This window comes from Egretta garzetta, unplaced genomic scaffold, assembly GCF_000687185.1.
Source record: "Egretta garzetta isolate BGI_Z169 unplaced genomic scaffold, ASM68718v1 scaffold154, whole genome shotgun sequence".
NCBI classification, from domain to species: domain Eukaryota; kingdom Metazoa; phylum Chordata; class Aves; order Pelecaniformes; family Ardeidae; genus Egretta; species Egretta garzetta.
Genome location: NW_009259600.1, coordinates 4,223,007 through 4,246,207, shown reverse-complemented (window position 1 = coordinate 4,246,207; position 23,201 = coordinate 4,223,007). Strand labels below are relative to the sequence as shown.

The following is a 23,201-nucleotide window of genomic DNA, read 5'->3' as shown; positions in this document are numbered from 1 at the left end:
AGTTAAACTGGGTTGCTTCCAAAAAGGGCAGTTCCACTGTTATCCTCCAACCTGGCTGATGCGTTACTTCCTTTTCCATGCCTCAGATGCTGCAATTGTGTGGCTGCAGGGTGATCTTGGATAAGATCTTGATGATCTGATGTGGGAACTTTCTCTAGTCTGGCCTCCCCACCCCCTTGTGAGCTAATTTGGGACTCATTATGGCAGCACAGTGGCTTGATCTGATGCAAGAGAGACATTAGGAATGAGCAGTGGGGAAAGGGAAGGAAAAGAAGGAATGAGACTGACTTTTTCAGTGGCAGCTTGCAATACAATGAGATAATTACTATGTGAAGCAATACTTCCTGCTGGCTGCTATTAATGTATTAGGGAGTATTGACACACTAACAACCCTGCTTCTCTACAGATAATTTAGGGTGCACTTGTTCATCCATTGGTCATGAGTAACCTGTCTCTTCAGGGACCAAATTCAGTTGGCTGTAGCATACCCTGTAGTGGCTATGCAATGGGTTTATGAGACAAAGCTGCCTTATTTGGGACAGTATTGTAAGTGACAAGCGTAGCAATGTACTACCGTACAGGTGGCGTGCTGTTGGGTTCAGAGGTCCTGCATCTGAACTGTGACTTCCTTTACATACCAATTTATTTATCAGTTACATATTGATTGTCTCCTGCCATATTTTCTTAGCTAATCACTTTTTTTCATGTGTTTAAGCTTGAGTAGTGTATCTGTAGCTCTAGATGCTGTGTTTGAATGTCCTTCTGGCTTTGCTTTCTCTATATGCAACTGTGGGTGTACAGGGCAGACCTTTGTTTCTTCTCTGGGCTAAATGCACTTTGCTCATAAGAATGTTATTTTACAGTTTTAAGCAGTTATGTTTCTCAGTAATTTCACTGTTAAAATACTTTTAATTTTGGAGGCCTTTGCTGCACTAAAGTACATGTGATTTGCAGCTATAAATTGGTTATCTAAGGTCTGATAACTCTTATGTTTTCTGTTTTAAGTAGCATCTATCAGAGTGTAACTTCCCCAGTTGAGCCCACATGGATTAGTAGCCAGCCAGTCGGTGCACAAAGACTGAAATTCCTTCTGCGCTGGCTAACTTGTTTAATTGGTCTTGGTGGCCAGAAGTAACGGCAATGGACAAGTCCATTCTAGATATGCTGCTGACAATGTTCTGTTGCTAAGCCTTTTGGGAGGTGAATCGACTCAATGGGCTAGTCAGCTGTGTTACTGTTCAGAGGTTGATCTTTAGGCCAAGACTTTTCAAGTACTTTTCTGTATAGCCAGACTGAGGAAGAGAAGTTGATCCCAAATGTCCTGGTTGCTGTATTCTGTGTCTAGCCTTACAAACCAAGGTAGTCTGTACTAGCTTCTAGTACAGAGCACAGAGATTGTTCAGCGCTTGTCTAAAAAAATCCTTATTATGGCAATGAGTGATTGACTATTACATAAAAGATGGGTGGCATTATCTCAATTTTTGGCAATTATTTTTCCTTAGTTCATTAGAGTAGCATTGAGATTCAGACATCACAACCCTTTTTCTAAAGGAATCTACAAAATCATAGACTTTTCTTGCAATCTTGAAGTAAAGCTATGTCCATCTGCTTGGAAATTAGCTCATAGGAGAAAATTAGTTTTCATCTCGGGGAAAAAAACTATTTGTTGTTTGTGTGCCAGAAGTGAGATGCATGTTATATGTTGGTTAATTGTCATGAAAGAAGAGCAAGTTAGAGCTACACTGTTTCTCATCTGTTTCCAAAATAACTGTGTATATATTACATGCAAGTAAGGTTGCCAAAAAAGCAATCAGAAGTTGGGAAGTTTCAGAACTAAGATTGGCCATGTAGTGTCCTCTGGTATGTGTGCAGTGTGAAACACTAATTGTCCTCTCTTCCCCCTTTTTCTACAGGACTCTGTTAGTGGATCACACTCACTCAGTGAGGAATCGCTGTATGTGCTGTTAAAATAGTATATAATTTGAGGTCTGGTGTTTATTTGCAAGATACTAAGAGAGTTGCTTTGAAGACAGGATTATCTTCCCCAAATTTTACCTGACCTTCGTCTTTCTGTTGAAATAAGTACTGTTACTAACTAGTCAGATACTGCTATGAACATCTACAGGTCAGTTCTAAGGAGAATTAGCTTCCTGGACGATTTTTTTAGTTTCCCGTGTAGATTACCCAAGGTCGGTGCATAAAATGTTGGAGATTATTTTGTGGGCAGTCTTAAACTGTTGGTATCCATGTAATGTTAAAATGCTTAGTATAACGTAAGTCACTGACTTGCTGTTTTTAAAATGTGCTTCTTGGGAGAAAGCTTACAAAATACAACTGTTAGAACTGAAGCAGTATTTGCTGGGTTTCAAAATGCTCATATTTGCTACCGATCTCTTTCTGCAGTCAGGTCTCTGCCTAAAAGCTGAGAGGGGCTATAGTACGTTGAGAGTGTTGTGGTTTAACCCCAGCCAGCAAGTAAGCACTGCACAGCCGCTTGCCCACTCTTCCCCCCTGGTGGGATGGGGGAGAGGATCAGAAGAGTAAAAGTGAGAAAACTTGTGGGTTCAGCTAAAGACAGTTTAATAGGGAAAGCAAAAGCCATGCATGCAAGCATAGCAAAACAGGGAAAATTCACTACTTCCCATCAGCAGGCAGGTAGGTGGTCAGCCATCTCCAGGAAAGCAGGGCTCCATCATGCATAACAGTTATTTGGGAAGACAAACACCATTGCTCCAGACATTCCTTCCTTCCTCCTCCTTCCCCCAGCTTTATATGCTGGGCATGATGTCATGTGGTGTGGAATATCCCTTTGGTCAGTTGGGGTCAGCTCTCTGGGTTGTGTCCCCTCCCAGCTTCTTGTGCACCCCCAGCCTACTCTCTGGTGGAGTGGTGTGAGAGACAGAAGAGGTCTTGACTCTGTGCAAGCCTAGCTCAGCAGTAAGAAAATCATCAACACTGTTTGTAGCACAAATCTAAAACATAGCCCCATACCAGCTACTGTGAAGAAAATTAACTCTATCCCAGCCAAAACCAGCACAGGGGGATAGAATTTTCATGTTTTCCAGATCTGTACAGACTGTCTAGTGGCATATTCAACAGATTTCCTTTCCCTCTCTACCCTCCCCCAAGTTTCAGATGGTGTATTTGGGGAGATTTTAGGAGAATGGAAGAAGTTGCATCTGTGGTTTGAAGTCAGTCAGTCATTTTGAGCTGCTAAAGTTTCACCAAGGTCGCCTGTGGTGATGCTGTCAGGGCCAATGTGGATGGTGTGAATAAGTGTGTAGTTTGTGAACCAAGTGATCTATTTGCAAATATATAATGGCAAAGTTGTTTTTAAACAGTGACAACTCAAGTGCTTGCTTTCTGTTTGAAAGGCACATGGTCTTATTTTTTTTTAAATGACCTGTGGTTAGGACTTCATTGACGTTCTTGACCTTATTCATAGCACTTTTTCAGAAAAGGACTTTGAAAAACCAAACTGACTAAATTGGTGCTGATCACCGCGGTGTGTAGACATGACAAATGCATGTTGTTTTGCTACTAAATCTTAGTTAAAATCCATTTTCCCATGTTATCTATACTCAGTACTGTGTTGAAGAGACTCTGCACTGTTCTGTGTTATTTGCAAGGTTGTGCTCAACATCTGGCCAGCCAGTTGAGTACTTCATAGATGTCTTATAGCAAGCTGGAACTTGGTAGTGAAGAAGAAAGGCTAAGGAGTCTGACTTTGATATTCTAATCAGTTCTTGATCTCCCTATGTATACTTACTAGTGCTAGGTAGTGTTGAGTGTGTGACCATGGGAGATGCCTGAGATTTCCTGAAGTAGTTTTCCATATGAGCCACTAGATATGTTTAGATAATTTTATGTTGCTGCTAGGCTGTATTAATTCTCAAACTACAGAGAGAAGATTCTGATTTTTCTAACACTACCTTGAATTATGCAGTATAAAAAAGCTAATTTAAAGAGAAGAGAAGGTGGGGTATGTTGCACATCATATTCAACAAACGTTACAAAAGTTATGTTACTGTAATTCTGTAGTCAAAACCACAAATCTGGAAAAATACGAATGCTGATCATCACCTGTGCAGAGAATGGTCATTGTCATGTTTATTGCAGCATATTTTTCATATGATTTTTACATGCAGTATGACTTGGTGTCAGTAAGAAGAATGACATTTGCTGCCTCATTTCCTTCATATGATCCTATGCCTAAGTTGTTACACTTGAGTAAAACTGGTAATTCTCCTATGGTAGTGAGTTCTTGTTCCATCATTAGCATAATATTGAGGTGTCCCCTTAGTTATAATACAGGGGAAGAAGGGATTATCTCTGTTAGTTTGAGACAATTACTGAAAGTCTTAGACCAAACCTTGTCATCATAAGTAATTTGGATGTCATGATTTGGTACCTCACTCAAGATACAGGCTGTGGTTTTTTTTTTTTTTTTTTTTTTTTTTTTTTTTTTTTTTTTTGTTTGAAGAGCACTGTCTTCACCCAGAGCATGCACATCTGCTATAAAAGAAGTCTGAAAGGTAATTGCTCTGAAAGTGAAGCTCAAGGAAATCAGCTTCAGGAGAGTGTAGTCTCACTGAAGTTTGACAGTGGGAACCAGAATATAATATTGACTTCGGGCTAGAGCTGTAACCGTAACAACTCTTTTTTTCCTCTGTGAAGCTTTTTGCCTTAATATTTGAAGTATAACTTAGGAATTACAAACAGGAAGGTTATAGTAGTAATTGTCATCTCTTTTGTTCTTCTCCCTGGTCATTTGCTCATCTCTTCTACATCTCAGCCTCTTTGGTAGTCCAGCCTTGTCTTCCCATAAATGAAGACTAGGTGAGGTATATGTTTATTGTAAGATCAGTGATTTTGAGCTTCATAGCTTCTGGTGGAAGAATGATTATACCGCGGTGCCTTCATTTGCCGTGAGAGTGGACTTTTACTTGGTGTGCTTGACCTAATCAGGCTGTTTAGATGCAGTGATCTGATACTTCCTGGAAGCACCAGGCTTAATGTGCATATGTTAGTGTAAAAAGAGCAGCTGGGAATGAACTTCGGCAGTTAAAGCAATTCAGCTGACCCAGACCCCTTCAGAGGGGCCCTCAGGAAAGAGAATGATTGACTGTGAGCAGAGAACTTTTAGATGAGTTGTCCCAACAGCTGCATGGATTAGGTGGTGTGTGTGATAGACTGTATAAATGCATCCTTGAGTCTCCCTTAGCCAGTTAGATGTAGATATGTGGACTAGCTGGTCTCCTAATAGATGTGGAACACCTGAATTTGCTGTGATCTGCTTTGCTCCAAATTTCCATTTTAAAGACTGGCTTCATGGTTAATGTTTTTATGTAGGCTGTGGAGTTGTTCACCTTTATCATTCACATTCACTTAATATATTAACTTGCATGTGGTTTTGATGATAAGGGATTTGAACCTCCTTCATGGCTGACTTGTATTTAGAAGGTAGCACCAACCCATCAAAGGGACACAGCACACAGAATTAGAAATAGCCAAAGATACCAATGAGATAAACGTTCCCCAGGATTTTAAATTAAGATCTTGACACTGAAAATCAGAAAGATAATGACTGTGAAACTATACTAAGGTGCAAGGTATAGAGCATGCTATGCTGATGGAAGAATGGTGCTATATGTTTAAAAGCTCAGAATAAAATAAATCAACTGTTTTAACAGGAAAAGTAATACTCATGTGGCTTGATCAGGAATAGTATGGTATAAGAACCATACATCCAGACCACGATAGCGACACTGACTGTAACACATTCCTAATTTTAAAATATTAAATAGTTTTGGTTTTTTTAATTGTACTGTGTGGTAGTTATCAATGGCATTACTTCTATGCCAACATTAAATTACTGTTAGAACCAGAGAGTACTGGATATTAAGTAGATGGCAAAATGTGTGCTATGACAAGGCATATTATGGGCTGATTCTGTACTTAGCTGTTTCCTTTGTAAGTTGAAAGTCACTTGCAGGGACAAAGGCAGTACACTACCTACACAGTGAATTTTAACCATCCTTATGAGGAGAGCCTGTGATTTAGAGTAAAGAAGGGAGGAGACATAATTAGGAAGTATTTTGATGTGGCTTTTAAGAGTGTATGTGTGGTTTTGTAAGATTTTGTGAATAAAGAAATAATTGGAGGAGCTTTGGGTCTGGTGTGTTGGTGTTTTTTTTTTTTTTTTTTTTTTTCCCTCCTCTGCTTTGGTCTCTTGTTGCTTCCAACAATTGGTAGGCTCAAAAAGTGTATCTGCCTCATCTATTCCCCCAAACTGCATCAGGCTTATGTTAGTTTGTGCCAACTTGTCTCTATATGATGTAAAGAAGAACAGTACCTTGTGGTTTTTTGTGTTTAAAAAAAAAAAAAAAAAAACAACAACATATTTTTATATATTTCCCAACAAAACATTTTTTTCGTATCTTACTTATACAGAGATCTAAGCCACTGCTGCATTTAAGCAGTATCTTCAGGCATATGCCCTTTTAATACAAGTTTAGAATGATGGAATGTGTTGTAAAATCCAGATGGGGTTAACTGCTATGCTGTGGCAGGGAAAAAAAAATAGAATAGATTATTTCTGTTGGAAGGGACCTCCAATGATCATCTAGTCCAACTGCCTGACCACTTCAGGGCTGACCACAAGTTAAAGCCTGTTAAGGGCATTGTCCAAATGCTTCTTGGATACTGACAGGCTTGGGGCATCAACCACCTCTGTAGGAAGCCTGGTCCAGTGTTTGACCACCCTCTCAGTAAAGAAATGCTTCCTGATGTCCAGTCTGAACCTCCCCTCGTGCAGCTTTGAACCATTCCCATGTATCCTGGCACTGGATCCCAGGGGGAAGAGCTCAGCATCTCCCTTCCTACGTCCCCCTCTTCCTTGTAGAGATCAGTGAGGTCTCCCCTCAGCTTCTTTTTCTCCAAACTAGACAAGCCCAAAGCCCTCAGCTGCTCCTCACAGCACATGCCTTCAAGCCCTGGCACCAGCTGTGTTGCCCTTCGCTGGACACATTCAAGGACCTTCACACCCTTATTAAATTGTGGGGCCCAGAACTGCACACAGTGCTCAAGGTGAGGCCGCACCATCTCTGAATACAGTGGGATGATCACCTCTCCTGATGGGCTGGTTGTGCTGTGTGTGATGCCTCCCAGGACGCAGGTTGCCCTCTGGGCTGCCAGGGTGCACTGCTGGCTCATACTGGGCCTGCTGTCAACCAGCACCCCCAGATCCCTTTCTGCAGGTCTGCTCTCCAGCCACTCCTTTCCCAGTTTATACTTGTGCCTGGTGTTACTCTGTCACAGGTGCAGAATCTGCACTGGACTTCTTAAATCTCATGCCATTAATCATTGCCCAATACCACAATCTATCATGATCCCTCTGCAAGGCCTCTTGTCCCTCAAGAGAGTCAACAGCACCTTCCAGTTTGGTATTGTCAGCAGCCTTGGTAATGGTGTATTCAGCTGCATCCAGATCACTGATAAAAATACGGAACAGAAATGGCCCTAGAACTGAGCCCTGAGGAACACTGCTGGTGGCTGGGTTGCCAGCCAGATGTAGCCCCTTGAGCCCTGCTGTTCAGCCAGTTCTTCACCCAATGCACAGTGTCCAGAAGGATGCTGTGAGGGACAGTGTCAGAAGCCTTAAAAAACCAAAAACCTTAAAAATGCAAAAAACGTAGAGCTGCTACCTTCCATTCATCCACTAGGCAGGTGACCTTACCGTAGAAGGTATCAAATTACTTATACAGGACCTTCCCTTTGGGAACCCGTGTTGACTGTACCTGATGATTGCATTGTTCTTTAAATGCCTTTCAGTAGTACCCACTATGACCATCTCCGTAATTATTTCAGGAACTGAAGCTAGACTAACAGGTCCGTAGTTTCGAGGTCTTACCTCATGCACTTCTTGTAAATTGCAATAACATTGGCTAGCTTCCAGTCAGCAGGGACTTCAACCACTTATTTTTCAAGAACTGAAGCAAGGCATTTACTTCCTTAGGAACACATACTTACCTTTTGTTCAGACAGTCAACTAACTTACTGGATGTTCCTTAGTAGCTAAGTATTTTGGAATTCCTTTACTTTGGGGTGATATGCAAGCTTGAAGTGTAGACCAATCAACTAAAACCAACCAACCACCCCTGATTTATTCAAATTGGCATAAATGCACCTAGTCCTGCTATACAGAATAATTTAGTTGTAAATGATACTAATAGAGAATCACAGAATGCTTGAGATTGGAAAGGACCTCTAGAGGTCACCTGGTCCAACCACCCTGCTCAAGCAGGGCCATCTAGAGGTGGCTGCCCAGGACCATGTCCACATTGCTTTTGAATGCCTCCAAGGAGGGGGACTCCACAACCTTCCTTGGCAACCTATTCCAGTGTTTGGTTGCACTTGCAGTAAAAAAAGTGTTTCCTGATGTTCAGAGGGAAGTTCCTGTGTTTCAGTGTGTGCCCATTGTCTCTGGTCCTGTCACTGGGCACCAGTGAAAAGGGCCTGGCTCTGTCGTCTTTGCACCTTCCCTTCAGATATTTGTACACGTTGAGAAAATCCCCCTTGAGCCTTCTCCAGGCTGAGCGGTCCCAGCTCTCTCAACCTTTCCTGATAGGAGTGATGCTCCAGTTCCTTTATTATCTTTATGGCCCTTTGTTGGACTCCAGTACGTCCAAGTCTCCCTTGTACTGGGGAGCCCAGCGCTCCAGGTGTGGCCTCACCAGTGCTGAGCAGAGGGGGAACGATCACCTCCCTCCAACTGCCAGCCACACTCCTCCTAACGCAGCCCAGGATAACATTTGCCTTCTTTGCAGCATGCAGAATACTTAAATACTGTTAATGTTGTGCAAAACCAAATGCAATAGACAGTTTTGATCTACAGAAACAGCACAACTAGAACTCTTTGTACAATGCTTTGTGCATCCAGTAAGGATAGAAATGGTGTATGTATGGCTCAGCTGCTGCTTTACTGCCATAGTTGAATAATGTTTGTGGCTTTTGAAGTAATTTTTTTTGGAGAATTTCATATTTCTGTAAGTGTTTTCAGTGGTATGCATAGATGGTGTACATTCTGCAAAAAGTTGAAATTGCATAAAAATCAAAAAATGAATGATTTTGAAAGATTTTTTTTAAGGTTTTTTTGTTGTTGTGATTGCATGGTAATAATCAATATGGCAGTACGTTATTTTCTGAGAAGGTAATTTTGTACAGGGAAAGTGCATGTGCTTTCTTGGCCTGTTGAGCAAGGCTGGAAATTCATTGCATACTTCTAAATATTATATTAAAGCTAAACATTTTGTCTGTGTATTATTATGCATACACTTGGCCATGTTTAGCAATAATATGAGTAGGAATGACTTTAGTGACTGCATCTCATTATATAGATGATCTTTATATATATGTGTATATATACGCACGCACATTTTATGAAGCACGCATGGATGGATCTAGGGCATCTGGAGTTAGGACTGATGTGTCTCAGAATGCTTATGGCAGAGCAAGCCTGTTCTCCCGTCTTTTTCCCTGTTACTGCTGTTCCTCATAAACATGACTTGTGCTCTCTGCTTACTTCTTATAGGTGACACTCACTTCTGTGGGCTTTTTTGACCACTGTATGTATTTTGATGTTACTTAAATATTCCTACTTTTGTAACACGTAGCCATGCTACAGCTTTCCTTTACTGGTGGTCCCTAGATGGTGTATCAGGCTGCAGTACTCTAGAACTCACTCCCTTCTGGTTTGCTGGTTTCTCAGTCCTTAGCTGCTTTGTCAACCTTTTGGTATGAGTACTCTGTTACCTTCTCCTTTTGAGAGCTGAGTTTTGCCATGCAGCTGCAAAAGCGCTTCTCCATCTAGAGATGATCCATGTGGTTTAACCATTAATTTTTCAAGAATTAAAGGTAGGGATTTACCTCCTTAGGAACACAACCTATTGAAGAGACCTTCTCTGCAGAGCCTTCCAAGCATAATTTCTCATACTCCTTGTTTCTGGATGAAAGCAGGCAGTAAGTTGTATGCCTATCTTGCTATACATTTGTCAGTGCTCAGCATAATTTTTTGATGCATGTTCAGAATTAACTGCACGGAAGTCTTTGCAGGACGTTGTGTTGTGGAGTGGGGTGGATTCAGCAAAGCTCTGGCAGAACGTGTTGCACTCAGCATGTGAGAAACCATACATGATATTTCTTAATAGCCAGAGCTTAAATTGTCTGTAGTGCAAGTCTTCAAATAATCACTGTGTACTTCACTAAAAAGTCACTGTAATTAGTGTACTTCACCACAAAGTTATTAGCTTACATAATGAGGGTTCTCTCTTGCTCTGGATATCCTTCTGACCATACTTCAGTTTATCTCACAGTTCATTTAAAGTCCCTTCTTGCTTGACTCCAGATCAGGTAGATGGTTTCACTCCCTTGGTGCAATGCCAGGAAAGCCGTCGTGTTTGAGCTGTATATAACAGCGTTTCCAGTTCTCCCAGCATAGAATCCTTTGCAGCAGCATAGCAATCAGCATAAAGTAGCAGCACGAGTAAAGGCTTTGAGCAGTGTGCCACTGAATAGAAGCACTGAAAGATCTTGGAGATAAATGGCAGGCAAGGAAAGCATAATGTGTAGCAGAGGTGGTAACTGCTTGCTGTGGAGCATGGAGCTAATGCCACCATCAACTTTATCCTCTGCTTGCACAGGGAAAGGTTTATAAAAGTCACTGGGACTCTTTATGGGTATAGCAACACACGTATTTAATTGGAAAGCAATGCCAATTTGAGCAGCTCCTACTTTGCTACATCCTTGTTGACTATGCCATGAATTGAATCAGGGAACTGATTTGTTATAAAAATAATTTGGCAGACAGGTTTATTTTTGACCAGGGTCAGTTACAGTTGTTCAGTGGAAGGGCTGACACAGAGCAGGAGTTACTGCTGTAGGCTGCAGTGAAAGGAGGGACTGGAGCTTGGCACCACTGTTTAAATAAATGTATGTGTAACTGTGTCCTTGGGCTCCACGCTCAGGTTTTATGAGACTGGATAGAAGCTGAAATAGGGAAGTGGTTCTGTTTGTTAAATAATTAAAACTTGTTGTGAACAACTGAAGTGCAGGTAATCTTGCTGATTAATCATTTTTTCCTTTCTGTTGAGTCATTCTGTTGGCTTAGAGTGATTATGAGTGGGTTTTTTGTTTCTTGTGGGCTTCTGGTGGTGGTTTTTTTTTTTTTTTGGTAGGGAGGTGTGGATATGTACCAACACTTTCAAAACTGAAACTGGAAGGAATTGCTATTGTGTTATTTAATTTCTGTATAGGATTGGAAAAGCAGAGAAGGAGGGGAAAAATGCAACCCAGTGTTGCAGCCATATTAGAGTATTTGTCTTCAGTTTTGCAGTTTCTTGCATTTCTAAGAATGTGTCAAGTTCATTTGCTTTGTTCTTATATTAAAGCATCAATGTACTGTAATTGAATAGCATGAATAGTTTTGGATTTCCTTGAGAAATTGCATCACATGGGATGATGAATAGTGCATGTGTTTTTGCTTTTATTCTAGAATAAATGTTGATCAAAATCTGAGAAGTGTTCTCAGGGGGTCGTGTATGATTTACTCAGTAGTCCATGTAGTTTATGAAGCAGATAAATGAAAATATATCTTAATTTTTTTTTTTTTTTTTTTTTTTTTACTGTATTGTATTTTCTTTGGTAATGAAATTTCTGTCAGCTTGTTGCCAGTTGATACTTGCAGGTTATTGTATCATTTGTGATAGTATATGAATTCTGCAACATATTAAAGTAGTAAATAAGAGAAGTGTTTTGGACTGCCCAGTCTATGCTACCTCTTTCTTTATAGTAGGTGTTTAATAATTTATTATTTTTTTTAAGCTTTAAAACTGAGTTTGTCTGGTCTGCTTAAAAAAAAAAGTCATGCAAGAGTTCTTAGTTTTTCCTTTGTAATGCTTTTACATAGTTCAATAAATATCTGTGCTGGTTTTGGCTGGGATAGAGTTAATTTTCATCATAGTAGCTAGTATGGGGCTATCCCTGTTGCGATTTTTTTTTTTTATTTTTTTATTTAGTTCCTTACTCTTCAAATTTTCATCTTTGTTGCTCAGTTTGTATTCAGTTACTTGACTAATTTGAGAGTACTTTCCCATTCATCCTGCCTGAAAAATAAACAGCAAACATGATATGAAAGAGAGCTGGGTATAACTGTGCAAAATGTATTGTTCGCTTCAGGATCTCTGAAGTTCTAAGGAGCCTCAACTCTCCTGCCTTAACTCTCAGAAGTAACTGAAGACCACGCTCTTACTAAAGAACATAAAGAAACCTGTTAAAAATTCAGCATGGCTGTAGAAGATAGTATTACGCACTAGTAAACGTTATGTAAAGGAATATGTTTTTAGAGGCCAGAAGATATTAACGGGCTGCAACTACTTTGAAAGTCACGGGCTGACATTTTGCATTGTCTTCACATGGTGGTAGTTGTGCTTGCTAAAATGTGGCTTGTTGTATAAAATATATTCAGGGCCAGCTATGTTAGGATTTCTGTTAGTTCAATTGTACCACTTTATAGTGTGATAGTAACATGACAGATCGTAGCATAGCTCATGTGGATTATCTACACTTTATTAAGAACTAACAGGAAACCTTTGCATAGACAACAATTAATGTTGTTGGTAGATATTTAAAAAAAATACAGTATTTGTGGCTTAAATTGAAGAGCCATATATTCAATCTGATTATATTTTCCTGTGATGATATAATCTATGAATTGTCGAGTGATACAGGTGTTTTAAAAAGAACCCAAAAGTTCAGTGAGTATTCATTCTCTGTATCAGTCAGCAACGAGAAAAGAAGAATGGTGTAAGAAAAAGCATCTGGTTGGCATCCGTTCTCAGTCACTATTTCTGTAATTGTCTGCAGTTTAAAGGACAGGTGATGACAGTTGTTGGCACCTTCCAGCATAAGAGTACCCCGACATCTTAGTTGTCCTTTTTCAGGTCTGAGGGGGGTTTTGGGAAGGTCATTGGGCACATCTGTATGGGTGTAGTTCTACAGTTTTGGAGCACAGGCAGAGTGAGAAATACTTATTTTAAAAAAAATTAGCATTTACTTACATTCCATATAAAATGAAAGCACTAGCCTTAAAAAGAGCGGCTTACTTGACAGACTTCAGTAAAATTCTGTAAACTAGTTGGGGATGGTTGGGATGTTTGTATTTCTGCATCTCCCTACAGATACTAAGTAGCAAGCTATCCCTGATGAATATATTTTTCATGATCTTTGTGGTAAATAATTATTTGGCTATTTTCTGTATACCTTTGTCCCTCGCTTTTTGTTTTGTGGTTTTTTTTTTGTTCTTGCGAAGAACTCTTTAATTCATCCTCTCTAATATGTAAATTGCCAGCAATGAGAAACTAACAGTAGTCCAGTTAGGAATAGTTGGTGGACAAAAGCTTGATACTACTAATTGTAGACTTAGCGGGCATTTCATATGTAGGAATTTGAGAAATAAAGAAAACTTGGCATTCCTTTCATCTCTTTCCAAATGTGGGACTCTACTTGTTTGTTGGGAAACTGCATAAAGAACTTAAAGGAGGTGGATGTTTACAGAATAGCTCTAGTTTTCCACAGTAGAGAAAGGACTATCTCTTTTTCCAGGGAAGTATTCTGGTATGTGCCATCTAGTCCAGCGGTGACTACCGTGACCTTTGTTTTTGACAAAGGTAACGCATAACTTGACAGTTAATATGTATGATCTTAGTGATGAATATATTAGTTGCATATTGTAGAAACTGTGCAGCAGTCTTCATGAAAGATCTCAACATCTAAAGAGTAGTAACTTTTGAATTGTAAATGCTATTGAGCATATTCTGGTGTTAAAATACCTAAGGTCCATTGTATTATGCATAATAATTGTTATGAAATGGTAATGTTTTAAATAGCTCAAATATATAGATTCGATGTGCATACCTGAAAATGGTTTTATGTTTTCTTGCAGCTAACAGAAGATGAAATTGCGACTATTCTGAAATCTACTCTTAAAGGACTTGAATACTTGCACTTTATGAGAAAAATACATAGAGATATAAAGGCTGGAAACATCCTTCTTAACACTGAGGGACATGCAAAATTAGCTGATTTTGGTGTGGCTGGCCAGTTAACAGTAAGTGCCTTTAAAAACGCTTAGTGCTCCTAACCGTGTTCTTTTACTTTTGTCTTTTTCATCTACCTTGAATTTTGTTTCTGAGGAGTGCCCAGTGGTAGAGATAACATTCTTTATCATGATGAGTATTTAATATATTGCAAGGCTAATTTGTTTTTAGTTGTTCATTTTTACAACCCAGTGTACTTCAAGTGCCTGATGATCCCACTTTAAACTTCTGTGTGAGGTTTATGATCACTGTCACCCATTTGGCCTCTGTAGGCTGATGGGCTGAATCTGAATGGACGTCACTACCATTTGACCTTTGGGTGGCTAATTTAACTTTATAATATAGAATTAGTATCAAAAGCATCTGAAAATAAACATCTCTGTTTTAATTGTGTAAATAATATAATTACAGGATACAATGGCAAAACGTAATACTGTTATAGGAACTCCGTTCTGGATGGCTCCTGAAGTAATACAAGAGATTGGCTATAACTGCGTGGCAGACATCTGGTCCCTTGGTATCACTTCAATAGAAATGGCTGAAGGAAAGCCTCCATATGCTGATATTCATCCGATGAGGGTAAGTGTGTGTGGTGGTGTTTTCTTGTTCATTGTATTTAAAAAAAACCAAAACAGACCCCAAAACCTCAAAAAACTGATACTGGAATCATAAAACTGTACATTTATGGACAAAGATTAAGACTAAGGATTTTTACTTGCTGTCTTGCTTCCTGTCTACTGCAGTTTGCCTGTACTTTAACACATCTCTCTCAGATTTCAGAATGCTTTTATCTCCACTTGAGAGAGAACTAAAGCAGTAAGTGCTTAATTAACTTGAAGGCAACATATGGACCCTATTTCATATTGTACCTGCACTTAGAGAGTTCCATAACCAAAAGGCCATTCTTCTTTGAAAGGGAGTCTTGACATAAAGGTGACCTAAAGAAGGATTCCGAATTGTCCTGTGTGACCACTGCTAATCATTAGTAACCCCTGACAGTTTTTATTTATTACTGACTCTTAAAGTCTGTTACTGAATTAGTTTACTTTTTGCAAAATAAAATGTAAATAGAATTGGTTGCTTTATGAGAAGTAGGAGTTACAAAGGAATTACTTGGAGAAGTTAATGGGGAACAATGTTTATCTAGGAATAACTTGCCACTGTTAGTTATGCTTTTATTTTTTTGAAATGAGCTATAGAAAAAGCTGCACTGCACTGAGCATGAATAAATACTCTGTTGTTGAATTGTTTGTCTAATGCCTATTTGGTATTAGTAAGGCACTTTATATTGCTAAAAGCGGATTTTTTTTTTCATCTTTGTGATTTGCTGCAAAAATTGCATACTAGATTATTCAGTTTTCTTTTGCTGGTTCCTCATATATCAGGAGCTTAATAGAAGGAAGCCACCACTGTTGAAAGAGGAAGGTACTGTTCATATATAATTACTGTAAGGTGTCGCATATGAGTTCAAGTGTATTTAGTGCTGTTGGGTTCTTGATTTTTGTTTGTGTGTGCTTTGTGGAGCAGAGATGTTTCCTGAAGTTTTATGGCAATGTGCAGCTCGGCTAAAGCTAGTAAATGTTTTTCAGTTAGAAACATTACATAATTTTGGAAGCAAAGCTTAGTAATTTTCCTGCACCATATTTTTTTTTTCTCTGTGTAATTAACTATTTTAAAATTACTGTTCAGACTGAAAATATTCAGATGAAAGCTGAGAACAAAATAAGTATCTCTGAAGCTTGTTTTTTATGGGAACTTAATTTAAGATGAAATAACATTTAAAAAAACATTTTGAAGAACTGTTGATTACAAATTAGATAAATTTGATCATGCTGGGGTTTTTGGTTGTACCTAATGAAAATGTCTTAATTACATCTGAGTTCATTTAAACATCATTATATGTAGTTGCACTAGCTGTTGAAAGGTGAGGACTACATTATCAGAGAGAATTTTTATATGCATGACAATAGCTGCTTATAAATCAAAGGTCACTGAATTTGAAAGATTGTGAATCTGTTTAATTCTTGTAATCAAATGAATGCTATCAAAGGCCAAAGTAATTTAACACAACAATTCTGGATTACGTAGAACATGTGTTCTTGTTAATAAATTACGTTATGGTTTTTAAGGGCTTGTATGCAGTTAGTACTCTTTTGTATATTTGATACCTACAGTTTTTCTTAATTTTTATTAGTGAGTTTTTACAGTGGTTAACAAGAAATACACAGATTTAAGTTGCAATAGTTTTCCCAGTGTCATATGATATAGCTTCACAGGACTTTTGGACATATGTAGATGCTTTCCTGCTTTGTTTTAGTTATGACACAGAATTGATACAGGCAAGCATGAAAGCTTGGGCAAATTTTCATTGCTTTTTCTAGATGTTGCTGGAGTTCTGTGGTATTTATGTAAGGCACAATTTTGTTACTTGGGAATGCATGTTGAAATTCCATGTGCACTATATTGCTGTAGGCTGGTTGGCACTGCCACAAAGGTAATGCCCTGCCAGTAGGCCATTTCCTTGTCAACTGCATTTACAGCTTAATAGAAATATTACATGACTTTAAACAAGTGTTTTGGCGGGGAGGAAATAGCAGATTCCATGCAAACAAGCATAGCTTCCTCTGCTTAACCACACTCTAGCTACTCCAAAGAATTGTACTAGTTTCAGCTGGGAAAGAATGAGAAGCTGGGGGGTGCAAAATGAAATTTCATGTGGGGGGAAAAAAACAGTTTTTTTTCTACTGAGGTGTTCCTGGTTTAGCATATTCAACTGCACAAGTGTCATCAATGCTATTTCACTTGTTTCTGTTGCAAATCTGAATTCAACAGAACCTGCCATTGTCATACTTGGTCTTGACCTTTGAGCCTCAAACCATTTGCCAGCCCAGTAAGTCCTAATGCTTTATTTACTTAAGAATTAGGGAATGCCTCACATATTCGGTGTCAGAGTACTTTGGCACTTTTGCTAATGATGAAAAGTGAAACTTCTGTATTTTCTCTTGCGTTTTCATCAAAGGTAGAGTGTTTTCAAGTCGTTTTAAAGGAGGAAAAAATACAGATGTCCTCAAGGTTGTCCTAAAAAGTGGTGATACAGCCACTAGAAATAACAAGGAATTTGCTGATAAGTCAAAAAAAATCACTCAAACCTAGATAATCGAACCCATCCAGCAGGGCTAAAAGCATGTTGATTGCAGTAGTCAGTGCAGCAGCTGGGGTTAATGTGGCTAACAGTGTTTGCATCCACCTCTGATTGCTCTGCTGGGATGAGCAGTTTATAGTGGAGCTAATTAAAGGGGGCTTCAGTGTGGTTCTGGAGCAGGACTCAGTCTCCTACTCTGAAGCCGCAGTGATATGATTTAACAGCTGCCCTCCGTGTCCCCTGTGGACTGCAGCATGTATGCTGTCCTGTTCTGATAAAGTATTTATGTCCTACCACTGTCTGAATTTAATTCAAACCATTAACTGCTTTTGTCAGTCTTTCTTCTTCATGCAGTGTCTTTCTGTATTATTTCCGTTTGTTTCTAAATGGCTTTTTTTTTTTTTTTTTTTTTTTTTTTTTTTTTTTTTTTTTTTAATCTATACTGGAAGCATAAAGGTTGGCACTGTTTTGCTATTGTAGTTGTGATTTTGCTTTTTGGTAAAAATTGGTAACATGCCTTTGAAATATCTTCCTTGTTTGCTAATCAAGCCATGATCTCAAATTTGTCATGTAAGAGTTGTTACTGGTGGAAAATTCTTTAAGCTGCAAAGTTTTTACTTGAGCACAATCCACCTACTGCTGTTACTTGGTTTTGTTAACAAGTAGATTAAGAACACTTTGCCGTAAACCTAATCTTAAGCCTTAAGAATGACTGCTTTTTGAGGTCCTTTCTCTAGGACCACCCTTACCACAATTTTTCCTTATAGTCACACAATGACGTGATCACTTATTGCTGTGAGGCCGTGATTTCATGATCAGTTTAAGTGTGGGCTGCTGACTATAGAGACAGCCTATCCCTCTCCAGGAGTTCCTGACCTTTCTTGTTAGGCAAACACTAGTGTGTTTGTGGCCCCACAAGGAATCGGATAAAGGAACTGATGTTCTGAAAAGTTAACCTGACAGAAACCTGCTAGAACTGAGCCAGAGAAGTTGTAGGAGCGTGTAGATGGGCAGAGGAAGTGGGTTGAGTGGAGTGACTGCCTTGGCCGCAGCTATTCAGTGAGCCTTGTAGATCAGTTGTAAAACTGCAACCTGTGTTTTATAAAACTTACTCTTCTTTGCAAGGTCAACATTTACTGACAGGATGGTGCGCTTCAGATAAATGCTGGTAGCTCTTTTCCAAAAAACAAAACAAAAAAGCCAAAAAACCCCCGAACTCTTTTCTTGCATGCTTATTGGGCAGCTGCAATAATTCACATTGCTGTGGTATGGAAGAAGCTGGTGGTAGATGCATTTTTCAACACTTCACAGTATTGGCCTTTGTTTCTTTATGGTGAGGTTTGTTGGAAATGGACATGTGGGCATCACATGTTCTGCAGTGAATTGGAGGAAGCCGATTTGAACTGCTTCCATTTGCTTTAAGTCCAATCATGATATTTATTTTTCCATGGCACTTACCCAGATTATCCATGCCTCCTGCTTAGCCTGTGTCATTTCCACCATGGGCTAATCTGTTTGTAATAACCTTTTATTCCTCGTGTATCTTACAACAATCTACCACTTCCCAGTTTTTTATTCTCAGCATATTGCATTAAAACTGGAGATTGAAGTGAGAATTATTGCTGTGTAAAGCTGCGAGAACAAAGGAAGGTGTCAAGTTAAGCATCATTGTCTGTTTGAGACCAGTTTTTCAATCATTGCAAAAATGGTTTTGTCTATGCCTTTTGTGCCAGAAGTTGAGAAGAAAAAAGAAAAAGCACTTCTGGCGATGTCAGATGTCTTTCTGTGATGTCAGGTGTCTTTCTGTGTAGTCGCTCTTGCATTTCTTCTCTCCAACAGATGGAATTGTCTCATTGGTTTCTATTATTTTCTTTGAGAGTTCACCTATCTTATCTCAGCCTTACTGCTTTTAATTTAGAGTGGGTTTTTTAAAGTATATTACATGGTTTTCTTATTTTAGTGCTTTTGCTTATCTTCAGAAAAGAGTTTGAGTTAACTTCTAAAAGTCCTTTTCCTTTTAAGAACTTTCTATGAGACACTTTTTGTTAATGTGTAACTTGAGATCTTGCCTCCTGTTTCTAGATAGAGTGAGCTAATATTTAAAGAGATTTAAAATACGGATTTTTCATTGTACATTACTGTTTATTATTTTACTACCTCTTCAGAATCTTGTGGAAGAATGACAGTGAGCTGTGGTAGGACTCACTGAGTGTAATTTCTCAGGGAGGTCATAATTCTTAAATATTTCTGTTGTGCATTCTGTGTTATGATAGTTCCCTTACAATTGAATATCCTATGTGCTTTTAAGCGACTTAAAGTATTAAGATTATTTAAAAATAGTTAAGTCTTGAAAAAAACATGTGAGACCCATAGATACCCAGTTCTTTGAATGGTAGGGCTGCGTATAGTTAAAAGAACAAAAAACCTGACTTCCCCTTCCTCTGGATCTTCCATTGTGTCTGGTCTTTCTTAAAATAATCTGATTTCTCAGGACAGGATTTTAGTGTGCGTTGTCTTACACAATGTCTAAATTCTTAAATAATAAATGATGATATGCTGTATAATGTATGTTTACAGTGGGGGGATCTAAGACACTGATGTGATATGCTTGAGGCAGTAGACTGGAATTGGAGAAGCATGTGTCTTGCTGCAGGCTTCCCAAAGAGCTGTTGGGAGACCTTTGGACCTCTTTGTGGTGTCCCTCAGGGGTCCATACTGGGACTGGTGCTGTTTAATGTTTTCATCAATGACTTAAGACAGCGAGATCGAGTGCACCCTCAGCAAGTTTGCGGATGACACCAAGCTGAGTGGTGTGGTTGACACACCAGCAGGACAGGATGTCATCCAGAGAGACCTGGACAGGCTGGAGAGGTGGGCCTGTGTGAATCTCATGAGGTTCAACAAGGCCAAGTGCAAGGTCCTGCACCTGGGTCGTGGTAACCCCCAGTATCAGTACAGGCTGGGGGAAGAAAGGATCGAGAGCAGCCCTGCCAAGAGGGACTTGGGGGTGCTGGTGGATGAAAAGCTGGACATGAGCCGGCAATATGCGCTGGCAGCCCAGAAGGCCAACTGTACTCTGGGCTGCATCAGGAGAAGCGTGGCCAGCAGGTCTTTTTGGACAGGCTGAGGGAGTTGGGCTTGTTCAGCCTGGAGAAGAGAAGGCTACGGGGAGACCTGATTGTGGCCTTTCATTACCTAAAGGGGGCCTATAGGAAAGACGGGGAAAATCTTTTTAGCAGGGCCAGCTGTGACAGGACAAGGGGAAATGGTTTTAAACTAAACCAGGGTAGGTTTAGACTAGATATAAGGAAGAAGTTCTTTACAATGAGGGTGGTGAAACACTGGAAAGGGTTGCCCAGAGTGGTAGTGGAGGCCCCATTCCTGGAAGCATTCAAGGCCAGGTTGGATGGAGCTCTGAGCAACCTGATCGAGTTAGCGGTGTCCCTGCTCCTGCAGGGGGGTTGGACTAGATGACCTCTAGGGGTCCCTTCCAACCCAAAACATTCTATGATTCTATCTATGACTCTTTGGGCTTTAAATGGAGTTTTTGCCTTTGCTTTAAACTCACCTAAATGTAGGTGGCCACATGATGAGCTGGGTCAGAAAATTGATCCATCTGAAAACTAAGCAAGTAACAAGAAGTATCTTTCACTGATATTTGTTAACATGGTGCTTGGACTAAGGGGGGACAAAAATGTGTGGCTGGAACAGGTGGGAGAATTGGGTCACCCCTTTTTGGGGATCAGCCAAGCTGGTGCTGAGGTTGACCTAAAGTAATTGCAAAACCAGAGTCTCAGCTGCCTGTTTGTAGATTTATTATCATTAAACCTTAATAATTATTTAAGGAAACTCCTGTATACATAAGTACATCAAAGGCCATAATGTCTCCAGGTATCTTCATGCTTGGGAGCTATGGCTGTAGGTACAGTACTGCCATGCTGGTTTTGCTTCTCTGGATTTAATTTACCTTTTGAATGCAGAGGGAGTCTGAGGGGAAGAAAAGAGATTGCTTGTCATTTTCCTGATAGACTAGTAAGTGTCTGCAGTCTGTGGAGTTTCTCTGGAGATGGCCCTTACAAATGTCTGTTGTAAGGGACAAACTGACTTTTTTGTAGCCAGTCCTTTTGGACTTTTTCTAGTTGGGCATATCAGTAAAATGAGTCAGGGTTCTAGACCTTTCATGGGTAAGTGTCCCCTCACAAAGCCTCCTCCTTTCCTTCACCCCATCTGTTCTTCCATCTTTAAATGCTGTTGCCATGATACAGCTGAACTTCATGGGGTAAACTTCCAGTGGCCTTCAGTTTGCATGCAGCTGAAGGCAAGTGTTGCTTCATAATATATTTGCCTCTGTGGTACTATTTATAGCCAGAATTTCAAATAGGTGTTACAACTTTTTCAGGACAAAAGAAAAATGTGCACAATTAATACCATACAGTATTTGTCCAACAGCAAATAAAGTATGTTCTCTATATAGATTGGGAAAAAAAGAAGAAAAAAAGTCAAAGGAGTAGCTTCCCACATAAATCACCATGAGAAATGCAACTCCGTATGGTAACAGGATATGTGGTATTTTTCCTTTGAGGCAGTAGTAGTATTACGTGGTTCAGACCAGTTGTACCTATGCTAATACCAATGCTGATCTGGGAATTTTATCTTTGGTAGTTTTCTTTTTCTGTTCAACAACTTTCTTTTCAGGGCTGAACTCTAAAGGAGTGACTTTCTTTTTTAAGAACCCTTAAATAAACTAAGCTTTACATTTTTATTTAAATATGCTGCTACTTCAAATCAGTAAGCAGTTTGTCCGCCTGCTCTGATCAAAATGTGAATAATTTTTGTGTGAATAATTTTTGTATGAATAAAAGAGATTAAGACACTTCTTTCAGCAGTACATTTAAAAATAAGTGCCAAATGCTTTTTCATTCAAGACTTATTTCACTTGTCAAAATTAGCATAGGTTTTTAATTATTTGGGTTTTTTAACAACCTTGAAGAATGATCAATGTTTATAGTGTGTGAGCAGACTTCTTTACCTGAGCTGCTTCTGGTGTGGTAAGTTATTGCTGACATGCAGGCCAGTTCCTAACACCCTGTTCATGATTTCACTCCTTTCAACAAGGCTTATGGAATTGAGACATGATAAATGTTGGGCAAATTAAAGTAATTGTGTACATTTGAACTTGCACATTTTTGTGTATTCCATTTTTGTGTGAGCAAATACCTGATGTGCATATCTAAATGAGATATGTGCATAGACTTTGCTAAAACCTTAGTATCTAGATATTAGATCTATTGATCACCAGGAGGGGTGCTCTGTCTGAGAGTTAAGATACCAGTCAGTGGTTGTTGTAGCTGCTCATAAAGCTGCAGACATCCTGCTCTATAGTTTTTTTTTTTTCTTTTTTTTTATTTCAAGGTATGTATGGATCTCCAAACTTAAAGTTATGGTTTATGGTTTTAGTTAAAATGGGTTCGGTGTTCACTTACATATGTAGAGTGATCTGGTGAGGACTCGGGTGCTTTACTCCTTAGGCTGCTATTCTTTGTGGAAATGCCAAGCATAGATACAGACATAGTACCCTTTTGAATGTAACTTCTTTTTTAGTATTTAATGCCTGCAGGATGGATGGAGGAAGCGAATTTCAAAAGGATTTTGTTTGCTTTATTTGCTTGTGACCAGCCCTTCTATGGACTTGCTGCAGAGGAGACAGTGGGGAATATTCTGATAAGTGAGGAGGTCAACCCAGGCAAGTACCCCTGGGGAACAGTCTAGTTTCTTGTGATACAGAAATATAACTTCTTCCCATTTTTCAGCATGTCTAGCATAGAATTTTAATGAAGGTTCCTATATACCAAGCACGGCTTATCCAAAAAAAAGATGAACAGGCTAAAAGAAATAAATAGTATGTG

General features: G+C 39.3%; 1 protein-coding gene across 1 annotated transcript in view; it reads left to right on the top strand.

Annotated features, from left to right (window-relative positions):
* The window catches only part of STK3 (serine/threonine kinase 3), a 134,878-nt gene that overhangs the window by 18,867 nt on the left and 92,810 nt on the right, over positions 1–23,201 (top strand). The window contains exons 5-6 of the mRNA XM_035893910.1: positions 14,000–14,164; positions 14,565–14,732. Coding sequence (XP_035749803.1) covers positions 14,000–14,164; positions 14,565–14,732 — 333 coding nt within the window. The remainder of the gene's footprint in view (positions 1–13,999; positions 14,165–14,564; positions 14,733–23,201) is intronic.